The sequence below is a fragment of the Rhinoraja longicauda genome, chromosome 9 (assembly GCF_053455715.1).
Source record: "Rhinoraja longicauda isolate Sanriku21f chromosome 9, sRhiLon1.1, whole genome shotgun sequence".
NCBI lineage: Eukaryota > Metazoa > Chordata > Chondrichthyes > Rajiformes > Arhynchobatidae > Rhinoraja > Rhinoraja longicauda.
Genome location: NC_135961.1, coordinates 55870208 through 55889547, shown reverse-complemented (window position 1 = coordinate 55889547; position 19340 = coordinate 55870208). Strand labels below are relative to the sequence as shown.

The 19340-nt window shown below is 39.0% G+C and overlaps 1 protein-coding gene across 3 annotated transcripts in view; it reads right to left on the bottom strand.

Moving 5' to 3' along the window:
- Positions 1-775: 775 nt before the first annotated feature.
- tab2 (TGF-beta activated kinase 1 (MAP3K7) binding protein 2) overlaps positions 776-19340 on the bottom strand; it is a 34597-nt gene continuing 16032 nt past the window's right edge. The window contains exons 3-9 of one of the 3 annotated variants that reach the window (XM_078405539.1): positions 15774-15881; positions 13041-13210; positions 10686-12270; positions 8280-8440; positions 7102-7195; positions 5174-5254; positions 776-3508 (exon numbers count right to left, since the gene is read on the bottom strand). In XM_078405539.1, coding sequence (XP_078261665.1) covers positions 3363-3508; positions 5174-5254; positions 7102-7195; positions 8280-8440; positions 10686-12270; positions 13041-13142 — 2169 coding nt within the window. In that variant the 5' untranslated portion in view covers positions 13143-13210; positions 15774-15881 and the 3' untranslated portion in view covers positions 776-3362. The remainder of the gene's footprint in view (positions 3509-5173; positions 5255-7101; positions 7196-8279; positions 8441-10685; positions 12271-13040; positions 13211-15773; positions 15882-19340) is intronic. The other 2 variants (XM_078405540.1, XM_078405541.1) reach the window with 2 other exon arrangements.

Sequence of the window (19340 nt, the reverse complement as noted above, 5' to 3'; positions counted from 1 at the left end):
GAATATATAAACTTATGAGAGGCAGAGATCGGGTAGATGGTCAGAATTATTTCCCCAGGATGGAAATGTCAGACCATAATGCATAGCTTTAAGTCAGAGGGGCAAAGTTTAAAGAAGATGTGTGGCATTTTGTTTTTAACTACAGAGAATGGTGGATGTCCTGCCATGGTGGTGGTGGTGATGATATAGTGCTGTTCAAGAGGCTTTTAGATATGCAGGGAATGAAGGGATATAGAATAAGTGCCAGCTAAGAAAATTAGTTTAACAGCATCATGTTTGGCACAAACATAGTGGCCAAAGGGCCTGTTCCTGTGCTGTACTGATCGATGAATAAAAAAGGTGAATGTAGTCTTTTTCCCAGGGTAGACAAATCAAAAACATAAGGGCATAGGTTTAAGGTGATAGGGGAACAATTTAATAGAGACTTAAGGGAAACTATTTAACTCAGTGTGTAGTCGGTAAATGGAACAAGCTGCAAGTGGTTGAGGTAGGCACAATAACAACATTTTAAAGACTTTTAGACAGATACATGGATAGGAAAGGTTCAGAGATATGGGACACACACAGGTAAATGGGACTAACATAGATGAGGTATCTTGGTCGGTAGGGACAAAGTTGGGCCATAGGTGGCAAAGGACATACTCTTGTTATTCAAGTGTTTTAACACCTACCCAGCCCAATCATTTACCTGCAACCCCATTAGCTTTATTTTTGTTTAAAAGTCTCTCATGCAAAATCTTACTAAATTCATCCATACACATTTTAAACTATTTTAATCATTGAGTTCCTCAATAAAGTTAACTTAAGTTTATTAAATGTGAATAACCCCTTTATAAATATGCACTGTAATCAATTTAAATTTCTCAAAGTGGTCAACTGTTTTTCTTTATAGACTCTAGGAACTTTCATGCTACAAATTTTAGACTTTCGTGTACAATTTTCTTTCACTCACTTTTCTCAAATACTCGAGTTATATTTCTGATTTTCCAGTTTCAAGGACCAATTTTTTTAACTATGAGCACTTTAGAAGATCATGGCTACTATGCCTATGCACCACCCTCATAATTTTGGTGGCAAACATCAGGTCCTGGATTTTGGTTGGCATTTTGAGTTCTTTTTTTCAATTCCTATTTTAACTTTTGCAAGTTCAATCCTTGATTTATCGGTAGTCTTAGAATGTCAAGCTCTTTTTTGAACTAAAGTGGTCCCTATGCCCCATTTGAAACCTTAGATACTAAAGCAAGACATGGGAGTAATCTCAATGATATCCAGAGTACTAGAATAGAGGCAGAGAGATCTCTCAGCCATATATGGTAGCCAACACTCGTGCACCAAAAACAAGGGCATCTTTTTCATCATGTATCACCACTCAGACACCAGACAAGTAAATTTTCATTGAGTGCATCTCAGGCACTTGAGCAGAAACAGATGACATATTCTCTGCCATACAAATGATTTAAGATTCCATTGCATTGGATAGAAATTCAAATAGTGAGAATTATAAATGGGGAATCTGTCTCATGTATAATGTACACTAACCCAAAAGGTATTCAGAAATTTCAACTTCACTTTTAATAAATAGCTTTTGTCAGAAAGACAATGTATCTAATTAAAAGGGTAAAGCATCACGCTTAAGATATCCCATTATGTTTTATTAATAAAACTTAAAACCAGTCAATTTTCATTTAGACCTGCAGATGAAGCTCAAAACCACTATGTGACAACATAATTGTTTTTATATACACTGTAATCTTAATACAGACCTTTATCTATTGAAAACTTTCAATTATCCAACAAAGTCAATTTGGAGCAACATAAATAACAGAAAAGTAGGAATCGATGCTTTAAAAATAAAATTGAATCGAAAGGTAAATTGAATCGGCAAAATTCAAATTCCTGACAGACTACACAGAACCATAGTACAGCAGCTCAGTGTTATTGGTCTGCTTAAAAACCTCAGCTGTTCATCTCAAATTCATCTTCAACATTTCAAAATTTATGATGAAGCATGTACAATAATGGAATCAGGAAAGCTACAAATATATTTTTAAAATAAAATCGAGTCTCAAATAATAAATTGCGTATTCTCACACGAATGTCACACTGTCTTATGAACTGCATTTGTAGGTCTGTTCAAGAGCATAATTTATAGAAATGCTGTACAGAAAGGCCACTGAAAGCTGCTTTATACATAGCTTTAAGTTAAATTAAGGCTTCACTTCCCACAGGTATCATGTCGATTGAGAATGATTTTACTAAAAAAAAACGCTCAATGAAGTTAGCTACCAAAGTCTAAAGCATGATACATACAGGTAATACAGGAAACTCAGGAGCAGAAGAAGAAAGACGTTACCCATCCCAAGTTTTACTTATCTTCCACAAAAACAATGGCACCCATACAATTACCATTCTTCACGTGTGAATTTAAGATGGAGAGTGCAAGAAGGCCATTAATTAGGGGAACGTTACAGCCAAATAGAAATTTGCACTATCCGATGAAAACATCTCTCTCTTCTGCAATGGGGAGAACTTGGGGCTGTTGGCTGAGTTGGTGTAGGTTGGGAGTCAACAGATAGGAACTAGCAGCAATTCTTGCTGACATTTTCCTGGCCTTCTCTTGTACCTATAGTGTTTCTGCTGACCTAAGCTAACTGAGCACACAGGAAGAAGTCAGAGGGGAATCTCTGATATGTAGGGCTCAGTACAGGAAGCTTGAAGAGTAGATTGTGTGCATTGTAGGAAACTCGAGTATTCAGTCTATGTAAAATGGTTGTTTTATTTTTTTCATTCCAATGCTGAATCTTATAAAAGTTGCAGAGCAGAAAGATGAACTGAGTGGAGAGGCTGATAAGTGATGCACACATTCTGTCCCACCCCATCCACAGATGCTTCTTCAGGGCTGACGTTCAAATGCCTTTCTTTTGCAAGATTCGGTTCCTTTCAAGTTAGTCAAAAACTTTGCTTTGATTTTGTTTTCCATTCTCTTCTGCAATCCTGATAACATATAACTTTTCATTAAAATGTGTCCTGGGAAGGAAAGTGAGGGAAATAGGGCAAGAGGCAGTAAGACACACAGTGGTTCATATAGATGTGGCTTTGTGAAATCCTTCTTCCCAATCAGTAACAATACATCTGGCACAGGCAAACCCGACATCAGCTCCAGCTCCAGCAATTGCCTGTGGAATCTAAAATCTGTGCGTTTAATCTCAAAAACCACTGTACTGAAACAACAACCTCCAATAGAGACCACCTGGTCCAGATCAAAATTCTTTCCAGCATCGCATCCGCTGAGTCATTGCAGGCTTTGTAAACAATCCCTTTATTTCATGGGGCATTCCTCCTTTCACTGGGAGCATTATGGCTCAGAAATGCTTGGGCATCTCGCACTGTTCACAGCGAATCAGGGCCGGATGGTTGAGGAAGGTACAGGTGCTACAGTTCCATTGAGCACCTTCATCCTCCTCTTGATCTGGCACTGGCTTTGATGGTTTAACGGCAGATTTCTGCTCTGTTAGAAACAAAAAGTTAGAGGGCATTGAAAATAATGCATCCTCCCAACTTCCTCAAACACCCAGTTGAATTTATTGGTAAGTTAACTGAAGAGAACTATTTGAGAATCCAATTATCATTTTATCTTACCTACTCTCTCCTACCCATTAATCATCACTTCACGCCCTAGCTTTTCGCTGACTTTACTGCTTTTAGTGGTTCGAGTCATGCTGTTTTATCCTGCAAAACCTGTGATTGGTTTTAAAAATATAAAAGTATTTCCACTCCTTCTTATGGAAAAGAAATTAAAACATCCTGAAACACTTTCTTAAGGAGGAAGATTTTAAAGACTGTCCTAAAAGAGTGATGGCAAGTAGCGTTGTTTGGGAAAGGAACTCCACATGAGGCAAGGCCACTGAATGTGGAGATACCAGCAGGGGGGCAAAATGAGGATGGTGGGGGAAGCAAACAAAATAATTTCAGGAGTAGACAGGCAGTAGGGGTAACTTGTAGAGTCATTTAATTGAACAGATAGATATGACAACAAACCCAGAAAAATAGTTTTAAATTGGTGCAATAAAGGAAATATGAGAACCAAAATAAATTGAACAGAACAAATGTGTTGTTCAAGGAGGACTTGGTTCTGGACAGCAGAGTATTGGACAAGTAGAAGTTTATGAAGTATTGAAATTGGGAGGCGATCGTGATCCCTCTGGGAGCTTTGGACTATATGAACCTGAAGATAAATAAAAGATGTGAAAGTTCCAGTAGGCTGCGATGAACACTGCTACATGGGGTAAAATAGACACCTGTTACAAACAGGGAGGATACAAGATTGGAAATTAATCTCAAGGTTGAAATGGATGGAGAGAAAGTCAACAATCTGGTTCAAATTGAGACAATGACAAAGAAGGGTGTGGAATCATTTCTCAGAGCTGTGCCAGACATCACTGATGACAACTATGTATTTTAAATGTTTATTGTAAGGAAATGACATCTCCTCCAAGACACCGTGTTAGGCAAGGAGTCGAGGCTGACACATTGAAAACAGTCAAGAAAGATGTTGGAGAAGTGCAGCTGGAGTTATCAGCATTCATGTACAAGAGGCTTCAGGTGACCTGAAGGGCACTAAACTCTCACAATACAGCTCCTTAGTTATCCAGAGACATCAGTCAGCAACAAGTGCTTGCAGGTTCACTGTACTCTTTCTCACATAAGGTGGGTTGTTTCTGAACCTTGTCAATAGGTAACACTAGAAATCTATTTTAACTCTGAACTAGCTATCCTTTAAGTCAGCTTGTGCATTCCTTTGATTAATAAACTCACGGAGGATTGTGCAAGATACCAATGAAGGGTGGTAATGGGAATCTTACATTAATCTGCAATTATATCTTCTCATGGACTGACACCACTTATCCATTGCTCGATAGAATTGTAAAGGATGACTGTTGGGACTTTGATGGCTAAATAGTGCCAACAGAAACACTTACACCCCTTAAACCGATTTTCTCATTAAATGTCTATTCAACTCTTTCTAAATAGTATAATGACACTTGACTAAAGTGAACATCACTTACTTAAGTAACATATAAAATAATAATACATCACACAGCTAAATTACAGCTGACTAAATTTTCTCCTAGTATAAGCAACATTCAGTCGTAATATACAATCAGTAGCTTACCTTTCGGTTTGGGTGGCACAGGGCCTCGAAATCCCATATTGTCATAAAAATTGTGTATAGCACTGGGGTTAAAGTGTGGTCCTAAGAGGAGAATTTACAGTTTGATAATGTAATATAACATTCATTGGGCACATTACTTTTCACATAAGGATTCAACATGGCCAAAAAATAATAATATGCATTTATATTTCCTTGCTTATGATACTAGGTGATGCAGCTAATGAAAGATGGTGTTAATTCCAATGAAAGAGGCTAATCAGCACACTCTTCTAAGTTTCTGCTCATAAAATTTCCATTCCTGTCACCCAACTAATTCAGTGTTATAAATTGTTCATCATCATCGCCATCTCCCATTATTCAGTATGTCACCAATGACTTCAGTATCCAGTCCAATCCAGTATTCAGTATCCAGTGCTCCAAATTTTCACGAACTTGTCATTTGTAATGTAATGAACTCCTCATTTCTCAGATTTGTGTTCACACTCCCGCTCAAATCTTTCAAACAGGTTTCAACCCCTTCCATATGAAAAACAATCTCAGTGCTAATCAATGTCAAAAAATGCTCTTCTCTGTGACCTTGACTTTGGTATATTAACTTCCCTGACTCCTCGAGCTTTGGCTGTTACACACAGTACTCCAAATCAATGGAATTTGTCTTGGTATCTGTACAACGATCCAGTTATAGCCAGGGCAACTCCAGCAATGCACCTCTTATCCCAATTTAACTACCATAACTTGCAGTCTCACAAGGATTCCAGTTCCAGTTCCACCCTTGGGCTTCCAGTTAATTTACCATCTGACCCAATTCAAAATAATCTGCAGTGCTAGGGTCACGCCCCACTGATAATATACAGTGTTATCAATCAAACTCTCAAAACAACTCCACTGTTTCTGTGCTGTTGGACTGATTTTTAGTCTTGAGGTTGTGATGGCCTTTTGCTAAAGTTTGGAAGAGACAGAACAACTCCAATTACAAACCAATATACAGGCACTTCACTGTATTTCTGGAATAACACGCTAAAATTTACTGCTGACAGTATAGTTGGATACATGTCTAATTTAGGCGTTTTAAAATTATATGCTACTTATCAAGCATGGAACCCACACATAAAACGTGATGTGCCTGTATTTCTACATCTGGCTGCAACCATCAGCATGTGTTGAAACTTTAGACTTTAGAGATTCCCATTTTTATAGCAACATTCTGTTTGATCTCAACCTAAGCTTTTTATTCAATATGTTTTCCATTACCCAGACCTCCCCTCCCAGTTTGGACGCAATCCGGACTACAGATTCCAACATGCTCCCCCATTACAATGCTCACCTCTGCCATGTGCTACTGTATGCCACAGTCATTTTACGTGAAATACTTCCAATGCTCATGGTCACCTATATTTCCACCACGGGACAGGACCTTCAGCTAATCCAAACCTACTGCAGTATTCTAGCCCTCAGCAAGAGTTGCCCACAAATCAATGAACATCCCCTTCAAAATCCTTGCTTAAATCCCTCAATTGTTTCTGTTCCAATCTTAATAATACTCTCACCTATCGTTGAGCACCTGACACCTCATGATTCATGCTGGTTCTGATGCAGCCCAACCACTTCTTTCTCCGAAAGAGATGAGAAAATGTTGTGGTACAAAGAGAAGTTGGGGTGGGTCCCAGTACATGCAACACATGCCTGCATGATTGCTATTGCGTTCGTGAACTCAGATTCTTCACACAGTGTGGCAAGCTCTATTTAAGTCATTGATGATTCTGTAATGATGCAGCCCAACTAATTACGTTTTCACAATCAATAGTTTAAAGCAAATCCATTCCAACTTGTTTAATTCATAAAGCTGTCAGTGATCCTTTAAAACTGTTTATAGAACAGTATTAGTGTAACACAGTTTGATTGCTAATAAATTGATGATAACATCATACCTTTTGCATGAAATAGGTCAATCTCTTTGGTTATGCAGTCTATATCAATCTGCAGCTGTCGGTTGCTGCTTCGTAACTGCTGCATTTCTTCTAACTGAAAGAGCAAAATGGATATTGGTTATCATTACAGCAATTTCAAGGAAACAGCACTATTAAATTAAAAATTCCTTATAACAGGCTTAAATTAAGGTACTGGATATTTAATTTGTATAAGAAAACAATTGTGTTTTGCTAATGACAATTCATAAAGTTCTGGAGGAAATCAGCGTGACAGGCAGCATCTGTAGAGGGCAATGATCAGACGACTAAATTGTCATTAGTTCTTTGAGTGTTCACATTGACACAGTTATCAAACTAATTAAAATTTCTGACTGGACAAATTATTGTTTAGCACACAAATTATTATTTTTATAGAACAATTATCCATTTTCAACATTGAACATGCTTATATTTAGCAGTAACATTGAATTTGTGGCCTTTACCGTGTGGACTAAACACATTTTGGACATTCACATTAAAGAAAAAATACATGCATTGCACAAAATCCTTCACTGCTTCAGGTAATCTAAAAATACCTGAAAGCTGATAACATGCTTTCTTAGTAAAATGTGGTCCGTAAAGGATTTTGCTAATTTGCACACACACGCTTCTGTGAACCACAACAGGGAATAAACTGATTGAAAAACAATTGATTGCAGATGCTAGCACCTTGTGCAAAAAAACAAAGTGCTGGAGAACCTCTGCAGACCAACTATGGAGGGAGATGGTTAAACAGTGTTTCGGGTTGGGACTCTTCTTCACATGATCTGCTAACCCATCACGATGGATTGCAAATAATCAACAAATATATAGGGAACACTTCCCTATTATTATCTATAAAGGATTTAGAACCTGAAAAATTAACCGTTTCTTTTTTCCCCCCAGATGCTGAGTGTTTCCATTTGTTTTTAATTCAAATTTCTACCATCAGCAATTTGTTGAATTTTCACTTATTATTCTTTTAAATAAAACCAAAGGACACTTTATGTCTTCTATTTAAATATGTAGCACACACATTCTTCGGGAAACATTGGGATTATCAACCCAGATTGCTATGCTCAAATTTCTTGAGTGGGATCTATCGAATCCGAACAGAGACGTAAATGAAAAGAAAATCAACCAAGAGCACTGAATCATACCGATGGGATCTGGGAAGCTGAATTTGATCTTTTCATCCGCCGCTGGGTAAGGTCACTTTCCATCTTATTGACTTCACTCTTCAGTTTGTCTAACTTTTTCTTCTCTAGCTCAAGTTCTCGATGCAATCGATCCATTCTGGCCTTCTGATGCACTAACAAAGCTGGAAGGCACATTAACAAATCAACGTGCAGATCACTTAGAAGGAAAGTTATACTCCAAAAAATAAACTTCAGAAAAATAATTCACTTTTTTTAAAACATGGACACACCTTTTGTTTTAAATGCTTGACTTTCTGAAGGCTTACATCATCATACACCCAAACTTTGCTACTTAGTAAACAATACAAGTACATAAAAGTAGAAGCACTTTTAAAAATTAAAAAAAAAATTCTGTTCAAATGCTTTCCATGCCAGATAAGTCTTTACAGCTGCAATAAAGCATTGGTGCTACTGAACAATGCCATCAATTGAAAAAGAGATTTCAGTTATTTGTTTTGCCTTTTGCTCGTAAACTGCTGACATTAACATCAGTCCTATTATTGCAACCCCAGCCAATTCTAAGCCACAACTCTTTTACAGCAATTATGTTGCACCCCTCAGTTGTCAATGCTCTCAAACTGAGAATTTCAATCCTCAAATACATTCTTAATTCTAACTTGGAAATATGCCGACTTTCATTTCTTCTGGTTTTCTCAGTTAAAATTGCTTCTATATTACTTTCACATTCTCTAACTGTTTTTCTAATACAGTTTAATATTTTGAAACTGCTTTCTTCACACTGTTTATATTAGCCAAGCCTCCTGCTTCTAATCCAACTGATTTGTTGATACTGCTCTTCTTCTCTGGACTCTAACCATGCTGTTATTCAGTTCTGTGCCATATTAGTTCAAATCCTCCCCCACTGAATTTCATTTGTGAGCAGGGAGTAAAGTAGTATTGCTACAAGATGAAATGGGAGCTGGAGATAGAGTTACAGTGCTACAATACAACACGAGAGCAAGGAAGCAGCATACCACTGCTGAAATACTGATAGCAAGTAAAATGTACAACAGTGATGCAGTACCGTATGTGAAACAAGCAGGAGCAAGAATGGTTCAATGAATTGCATGGTGCTCCCTCGTTCTCACAAGTGCTGAATTATTACATCACAGCAAAGACAATTCTAACGCTGCTCTGCCTGTGTGTGTTTAGAGTTTGGTTATAGCATTCTAATAAAACACTTTCTGTACTGCAAGTAGACACTGCATTCCTCTGGCTTTGGCCTCTTGCATGTTCTCAACTGGCAGTTGCAATTTCACGATTTCCATTCCACACTTCTGGAATATCTTCCCATAACCGTATCTATTTTCCTAACATTCATCCCTTACATTGACGTTTTGGTCACGCCAAATGGTTCTTTGGAACATTCTCGCTTCAACCAGACAGTGAAGCATTTTCTCTCGTTAAAGATTACTGAAGCTATCCTCAACGGGGAATAAAGCACAAGGTACAATACTGCAGCAGAGTACAGTATTATTGTAATACCACATGACATAGAGTAGTATTAAGAGTGTAACATGATGGAAATATAGTATATAATATTGCCTGAACACAGCACAGAATAACAATTACTTACAAAGCTTCAGTAACAAATAGCATTTGAAAGCAACAGCAGGAAATAGTTATAGTGAGAAAACTCAGAAGGGATTTGTGAAAATACTACAAAACAAGGAGATATAGTTCTGGTACAGTTGTACCATTACAAAAGGGAGTAGAGTAGCAGTACTGCAAGATGATCCAACAGCAGGCAGTATTGGAGGCATGCAGTCCCAATTGCTGGAAGGCAGCAGTAATTCTGCAATACAAGTGCAGACAGCAATTCAGCTGTCCTATAATCTAGGCAACAGTTTTATAGTGGGAATGTTACAATATTGTATTGGAATATGCCATAGATATCCAACCATTCCGAGATCAAGTTCATATAATTATTGATGGCTTCATTTGTATGTAACTGGTGTTATTCTGGATTCAATGTGGAGCCACCATGCCACTTTGCCTTTAGAATTTTTTTTTCGAACCCCACAGTTCAAAGTAGTTGAATTTTATGCAAATGACCTCTAATGACTCCTTAGAGGTAATTTGCATAAAATTCAACTACTTTGAACTGTGGGGTTCGAAAAAAAAAAATTCAGCAATTTCATCTAGAATTAGTGCCACTTATTTTTCTTATGAAACAGAATTCTTATCAATAATATAGGAATCAAATAATTTTCTGCTCATTTCAGTACCTGTAAAGAATCCATTGCCAATGCAAGGTTAATGATGTCAGCATTCAATCTAGTTTTTAAAATTATATGGAAATTAAGACGTATGTAGTATGAAAGTTATAAATTCCTAAGCAAATGACATTTTTGAAACATTTTATACCTTCTGTATAGGCAGCGTCATCAGATCCTGCACTCATTCTTCGTGCTTCATGAATCCGATCATCGAGAGTTGATGTAGGGTCAGCCCCTATCTGCAAATGCTGGACAGGTTCAGGCTCTGCATAATGATCGGGGAGGCTTAAGAGATTGGAAGGTTCAAACGTTGGGGATGTAACCCCAGGTGAAATAGCAGGTGGCTTGTTTGGTGAAACTGTGATCTTAAAAGTGTACTTGGTATTGGGTTGGGTAACCACAACTCGAGGAGAAGTGGCAGCATTGCAATTGCCCGCACTCCGACTTTTGGGTGGATGATGGCGGATGTAGGCAGGCTGAATGAAAGAGGCCTGCTGTGTGCCCATACTGACTTGTCCTGCACCACTTCGGGATGAGGATGTTGACCCTGGATTTGCTGATATATACACAGTGGGCGGATTTCGCAGGCCTGATTCGTCAGCAGCCGAATTTGCCGAGATATAGACTTTTGGTTGGTTGCGTCCAACTATTTCATCGCACGATGGAGGACTGGCGGAAATGTAGACTTTGGGCTGACCCCTGCTTCCAGGGTGGGTGCTGATGGAAGGTAAAGGTGCTGTGCGAGAGCTGGAGGAACGCATCGTCGAATTATTCCTCTGTGGTGATTCAAGTTTGATTTCAATTTGGTTTTTTCGTGGCCCCGTTGAGATATTCTGTATGTTATACTGACTGTAAATTGAAGGTGCACTATTGGATGACTGATATGGGGGCAGTTGAGAACTTGTAGGGGAGCTGATAGGCATGTACACATGAGAGGTCTGATGGCTTTGCTGGCCTGGACAAGCAGACTGCTGGGATGAGGTATGTGCTGAACCACACTGTGAAGCTATAGGGCTGTAAAAGCCTGGCACTTGCTCCACCTGTTGATGGGAGTGCTGAGGACTCTGGAAGGCTGTCTGCTGTTGATTGTGGCCAAACTGTGAACCACTGGTATGTTGCGTAGATATCCATCCAGGCTGCTGTGACATCTGACGTCCTGCACTGTTTGGTGCTGTCACATAAGGCCTAATGTAGATAGCATTACCTTGAGGGCTATTAAGTACAGGTGGGGGCACACCACGTATGTGCAAGGATTTAGGAGCATTATGGCCAGTCTGAATGTTAGGCGCCAGAGTGACTGTAATGGGCTTGAACCTGGGCATTTGTTGAGCTGTGCCTGATATTCCTTTGGAGCCCAATGGCTGAAGAAGTCCAAGTTGCTGGGGCGAAGAAGAGCTGCGACTCACATCCATTGTTCCGAACATATTAAAACCTCCAGCCAATTGAGTTGGTGTTATTTGTGCCTCTTCTGTGGGTTCATAGCTGGTTACAGCAGTCTGGAGTGCCCCATCACTAACATTATGAGTTAGTGTTTTGCTTCCATTTAATTGACTTCCATCCTTCCAGCGCTGATATACATTCTGGGACTGGACATCCAGATTGAGTTCAGACATGTGATTGTGAAGTCCAGAAATACTAGAATCATCCAAAAAGTTCAGATCTCCTTCTCCATAAAGATATTTGGTGCTCTCTTGTGTTAAAAACTTACAGCAAGCATCCAAATTATTACCGTTCTAGAAAAAACAGCAAGAGAACGTTAGGAATAAATTAATTTGCCCCACATTGATCCCACAATAAAACAAAAAAATGTTTGGAAACATTCAGGTAGTGACCAGAGAAAAACCAAATAGTTTTTCAAATCAATGACCTCTGACCTGAAAATTTACCCATTGCTCTCTCCTCATAAGTTGCCTGATTAGCTGAGTGCTTTGCATTTAACGTTATTTTGTATTTTTAGCATCCATGGTGTTTTGTTTTTGACTCACATTGATATTCTCTCTCTGATGGTGAATTTATGTTTAGAATGCAAAAGAAAATATAGACCAAATGAAAACAATACAAGTACTTATTAGCAAGGAATATGTATTTTGTGAAAAAAAAGATAATGAAAGAGAGAATTAAAGACAAGAGAGAGAAAGGAATGGATGGAAGTCGTTGATTGGTTAGCTTCGGTGCACTGAGAATACCTTACCCTTTTAAACAGTGTAATAAGCTACATAAAGTGCATCAGGACAATGAATCCTATGAAAAGATAGCCAATAGCTCTGTCACTTCAGAATTCAGTTCTGATTAAGCAATTCTTCAGAAATTGCTGATTTCTGAAGAATCAGTGCAAAATAGAAATTACGCATGACTATCAGGACCTTTTAAATATACACCGTTACCATGATGAAGAAGGGGTTTAACATTTACAAAAAGATCAATGGACTTGTTCCCACATCAGAGAACAACAATCAAAGTTCAGGACAGTGGAATCAATTTACTCCAATATTACTGCACCTACCTGCAGTATACAGTGGGAGACAACACACTCAGGTACTTCAGGGAACTTTTGCCGCAGGTCCTGCAGAACCTGAACATTAATATGTTGGTTTCCCTGGGCCATTCGTATTCTGCCTTACAATGATGCAAGTCTCAATCACAGCAAAACTCTTGTCTCCCATCAGGCATTTTCTAAAAGTTATGGGTTGAAATAATTAATTTCTGAATTTGTAAATATGCTAACTTAAAACCACAGAAAAATCGATGCGCACTTCTACAGATTTCACAGAATTTGTAGTTAATAGTGTATATCCCAATGAATCCTTGTTGGAATCAAACTCCACATTATATGTAATTTTACTCATTCTTTACATAAAATATGCCAGAAATTTGATACTGCTTCCCCAAAACACTGCTGAAATTAGAGGTCAAATAAACATTTCAACATGAAACTGGCAGAGTTTTGATAGATAAGGGTTATCAATGGAAATGGAAACTTGGCAAGAAGTTTCAAAATTATCCAAGTGAATGGAGAAACAGATTCATGGGGCTGAATGGCCCGCAACACAAATCAATAGAAAACTGAGAGATAAGTACATTTCCAGATCTCAAACCCATGAACATCATAAATTGTCCCTAGTGTGTGTAGGATAGTGTTAATAGTGTTAGTGTGCGGGGATCGCTGGGCGGCGCGGATTTGGTGGGCCGAAAAGGCCTGTTTCCGCGCTGTATATATATGATATGATATGATATGTGTAAAAGAAAGGCATGTTGGGTTCCACGTTACTGTGGGAAATAGAATAAAAACACTCCTCCATCAATTAACATTTGTGCCACACAAGTGAAGTTGGTTTAACTACTTCCTCTTGATGTTCAAAGGCCACCTGCCGTTACACAACATCCTGATGTGGAAATAGCGATGAGCAGTTCTTTGTGGTTGCCTAGTCTAAACCTTGGAATCGTCTACCCGATAGCACTGTCAAGAATGATTGCTACGCTGCACAACAGCAATAAATGCTGGCCTTGCTGGCAATGCCCAGATCACAAAAATAAAAATAAAACACAGAAGGGGAAAACTAATTCTTGGAAAACATTTAAAAAAGGTCACCCTCTAGCAAGAGAGGACTGGCAAATAGAGTATAAAGAAACTGAAAGGTCACACAAAGGGAGTAAAAAAAAGTTTCCAGAAGTGGTTTCTAGGATGCACTATGCTAGGCAAAGACAAAAACAGTGGATCAAGAGTCGAAATCACGTACTGAGGAAGCACAAAGGAAATCCAGGTGTAAGAATGGAGAGAAGTGGGGGTGGTGTGGGGGCATGTCATGGATTAAGTACTTCTGGGGATGACTATCAAAGACATCGATCAGGCCTCTCCACGCTGAAAACAGGAACACCATTTTGCTGTGCTGCTTCCCAGGTGCCAAAACCCTGAGAGAACAAAGAGGGACCTGGAGTGGGAGGGGGGCAAGAACAAAGAGGGACCATTGGGGGACTCTTTGCATACTTTGTGTATGGTATGCAAAACATAAAACATCACTGTGACATGTCACGTATAACAAAGTATCAATCAGTCATTCAATTCCTTGACCATTTATTTGGGTCTCATCAGAAGGTTGAATCATGTCTTTTTCATTTGGTAACTACCCAAATATTTATTATTCTACCCCATTTGTTCAATTTTGGAGTGTGGTAAACTGTGGAGTAAAGTGAAGTTGTTCAAAAATGATATAAAAATGTAAAATGATATAAAAAATGCAGTTTTTCCTACTGCTTTGTCACTCGAAGGAGTGGGGCATGGGAATATGAATGGTTGTGGATTAGAGCATAGTGAAGAAGGAACAATATGGTGATGGTCTTAGTTCCCTTGATGTTTGTCAGAAGGCAGGATACAGAAAAGCATAGGCTTGCCAGAACTAATGGTTGCATAGCCAGAAGGCTGAGGAGTTTCCAGGTCTGCAACGTTTGCAGAAATAGCTGCAACACTCTCTTAAGCATCTTGTAACTGCTTTCTGGACAATAAATAAATGCTGTTTTCCTTCAATAAACTAATATCACAGCTGCATAAATAAATACACTGTAGTCTATGTCTCTGCTTCCCTGGAAAAAAAGAACACTTGGCTGCTTTCATTGCTTGAGAAATGGTGAAGAGCAGGGCTTGCAGCCAGCATTGACTATGCCTGGCTCCATCCCCATTAAACAAATGCTGTTACATCAGAAAAATATTTATCCGAGACGAGACTCTGAAAGCATTTTCTTTGGATAAAGCCCTGGTAAACAGTTAATACACATTATTCATGGGGATTCAGCACCAAGTGTAATTTTCAGAGACAGCAAGGATAGGTAACTGGGACATTTTGGTCAACCAATTCAAAGATCTTAAGTACTTTATTTTATATTTCCATCCTAAACTGCCCTGTACATGTGGAAGTAATGGAAGTTTTTTATGCAAATCTGTGAACCTGTAATAATTATTTGTCGTTTATACGGTATAGGAGCATATGTTTTAGGAGATATGATATAATTGCATCATGACAAATTGACAGCAATTTGGCAAACATAATCAATGTGGACACAAATAAAAAAACGAGTAAGTTCACAGTTGCACCTAGGCACACTATTTTTAAATATATCTTGTATCTTAAATATTTTAAATATATCTTTATATCTACATCAAGTCAATATACAAAAACATGAATCAATTCACAAAGTATCAGGGTTTTTTCCCCACTCAGTAAATGTTAATTGTTCCACTCACCCACTGCAGCAGGAGAAACTAATTTTATGAAAACAAATGACTACTTCCAAAGAGTAAACGTGAAGATTGTCTGTTTCTGTGATTCTCTCTCTCAGCTTGACTCACTGTCTGATTTAAAAGTAAAAAAAAGAAGTATTTAAAGTTAAAAACTTATACCAATTCATTATCTGGTTTTAATTCCAAATTATTTGTAAAAGTAGATTCAAATATAGTTATACATTTCTTCAAGGGGAATACATTCTTGGTAATGCATAATGTATGAAACCAGGCATATGTTCATGAATGCAGGAAACGAGGCACAGGAGTAGGCCATCTGGCTCTCAAGACTGATCCGTCATTCAAAATGATCATCACTGATCCATGTGGCTTCAACTCTTCTGTGCCGGTTCCCCATCGCCTTCAATTTCCAAGCTTTTAAAAATGTATCCACCTCCATCTCAAATACTTCTAATGATCTAGTCTCTACAATTCTCTGAGTAAAGAATTCCAGAGATTCACCATCCTCCGCAAAAAGAAATTTCGACACACTTTATATGACAAATGTTATATAATTGGTCTCTTATCTTATAACTACATCCCATTATTTGAAATTCACCCCCCTAATAAAATCATTTCAATATCCATTGAAAGCCCCCCAGGCCTTTGGGTCAAAATAAGATCATCCCTCATTCTTCTAGACTCCAATGAATTAAGACCAAAACTGTTTTGCCTCTTTGGAAAGTACAAACCTCATCCAAGGAATTAGCCTGGTGAATCTCCTTTGGACTGCCTCCAATGCTACAGTATTCTTTTTTAGCCAAGGGATAAAAACACATGTACCATATGGTAAGCTAACTGCTGGTGAAACATTCTCCAGAATTCTCTCTGCATCCATTCCAATTGATAGGAAAAAAAACATTAAAGATCTGAGTGTGTGCATTTTCAAGAAGGTGAGCATTTCCAGCAAAAAAGTACATTCATTGAAAACGTTCAAAAGACTGATGAACAAAAATATTGTAAAAACAGAGCGTAGAAACAAAGAATGCTGGCTTATACCAAAGATAGACACAAATTGCTGGAGTAATTCAGTGGGTCAGCAGGATCCCTGGAGAAAAGGATGGCTGATGTTTCAGGTAGGAACCCTTCTTCAGACTGAAAGTAGAGGGCTGTGGTGGAGGTTGAGGTGGGGGGGGGTGAAGACCAGGAGAGAAAGAGCCAGAACTAATCAAGGTCGGATATAAATGACCGAAGAAGGCAAAGGGGAAGGGGAGTAAGTAGAAATTGCTTAAAAAATTAGAGAATTCAAAGTTCATACCGTTGGGTTGTAAGCTACCCAAACTAAATACGAGGTGTGGTTCCTCCAATTTGCATGTGGCCTCACTCTGGCAATGGAGACGTCCCAGGACAGAAAGGCCAGTATGGTAGTGGGAAGGGAGTTGAAATGGTTACCAACTGGGAGATCCGTAAACCTAGGCAGACTGAGCATATGTGTTCAGCGAAATAGTCACAGGTGTTTGGTCTCAATCAGGAACACTGCATGCAGTAGATGAGGTTAGAGGAGGTACATGTGAACCTCTGTCAAACCTGAAAGGACTGTTGGGGTCCCTGGATGGAGTCGAGAGAGGAGGTATAAGCATGTGCTGCATCTCTGCAGTTGCTGGGGAATGTACCCGGGGAGGAGGTTTGGGTAGGAAGTAATGAATGAACCAAGGAGTTGCGTAGTCCCTGCGGAAGTCGGACTGTCGGAAAGAGCTGGAGATGGGAAGATGTGATTAGTGGTGGGATCCCTTTAGAGGTGACGGAAATGTTGTAGGATGTGTTGGACGCGGAGGCTGGTGGGGTGAAAGGCGAGAGCCAAGGGAACTCTGTCCATGTTGCTTCCGTGGGGAGCGGGAGCGAGAGTAGAACTACGGGACACAGAGGAAACATCTGTGAGTGTTATCTACAACAGAAGGGGGAATCCATGATTTCTGAAGAATGAGGGCATCTCGTATGTCCTAGTATGGAACACCTCATATTGGGAGCAAATGCAGTGGAGAAGAATTGAGAGTACGGAATAGCATCTTTGTAAGAGGTGAAGTGGGAACAAGTGTAGTCCAGATAGCTGTGGGAGTCGGTAGGTTTGTAACAGATGTCCATTAACAGTCTGTCTTCTGTGATGGAGACAGAGAGATAGTCCAGGCGAATTTGAGGGCAGGGTGAAAGTCTATCTAAAAATGTTGCAAAGTTTAACCATGTTATATTATTTTGTATTACGGTTACTGAGTAATAAAACTGGCCCTATAAAACATTAAATCGCCAACTACATTCAAACCTTTTGGTTCAAATTGAATTTACAATTGAGATTCTATATCCTCCATTAGAATTTAATCCCACTTCAGAAGTATCAACAGGTGCTGACAAAAAGATATCAGCCATATCTTTGTGCCTTTCAACCATGACATCAAGATTGATTGATTTCTCTGCACAGATGCTGCCTGACGTCCTGCATTTTCTGTTGCTTTACTTATAATGACACAGGAGCCAGTTACTCCATAAGGTCCTTGTTGATTGATGGGAGTCATTCTATTGGTCCCATTACCATTTCACCAAGCAGGTTAATCTTTCTCAGACATGTTCACCAATCCTCTGATTCTTTTTGCCATTAAACTGCACAAAAGGGTAATTAGCAGCCGCTAATTAACCGACCAGCTACTTTGAGAAGTGGGAGGCAACAAGATCACCAAAGGAAATCCATCCAGTCACAGAGGAAACATGCAAACTCTGCAATGACAGCATCCAAAGTTAGGATCAAATTCCATTTTCTGGAGTTGTGTTGCATCAGAACTTCATTTTCAAGTATTTGTCTTTCATGTTTTCAGCATTTGCTTTTTTCTCCCCCAAGCATCAGCTGGTTCCCCTGACTCACTGTTCCGGATTGATTGTTCATCTGTTTCTCAACCTGTTAAATTCTGCTTAACATCCGTTTTACTTTTAACCAACTAACAAAATAGGAGTTGCCAGGAATTAGGTGTTGTGCAACAGAGATTATGTGCAGTATAAGACTTTTAATGTAGAATGAGTGGAACTTTCATGACAGTCACAATTTGGTAACTCACATTTCACTGTACCTTAATTGGTACATATGACAATAAACTGACCTTGAAACCGTGAAACCTTGAACAAGAATACACATATACACCGTAGCAACCTCAAATGCCAGGACTTGGACAATAGTCTTGCTCTTTAAAATTGTGAACCATTTTAAGAGCAAGTCAGCATTTTGTTTCTGTATTGTGAGCAACATACAAGTGATATGCAGGTAACAACATCCTGGTGAATCTCGTTTGCACTCTTTCCAGCTTAAGACATCCTTGCTGGGCAACCAGAACTGCACACAGTTTTCCAAGCATGATCCCACCAAAAACCTGTACAGCTGCATCACGATGTCTCAACATTCGTCCAATACCCTTCCCAATGAAGGCAAGCATACCAAACACTTTCTTCACCACACCATCCACTTGTACTCCAAGATCCCTCTGTTCTGCAACACTCTCCAGAACTCTTACCATTTACTGGTCTGGTGACCTGTACCGACCGGGACATTAT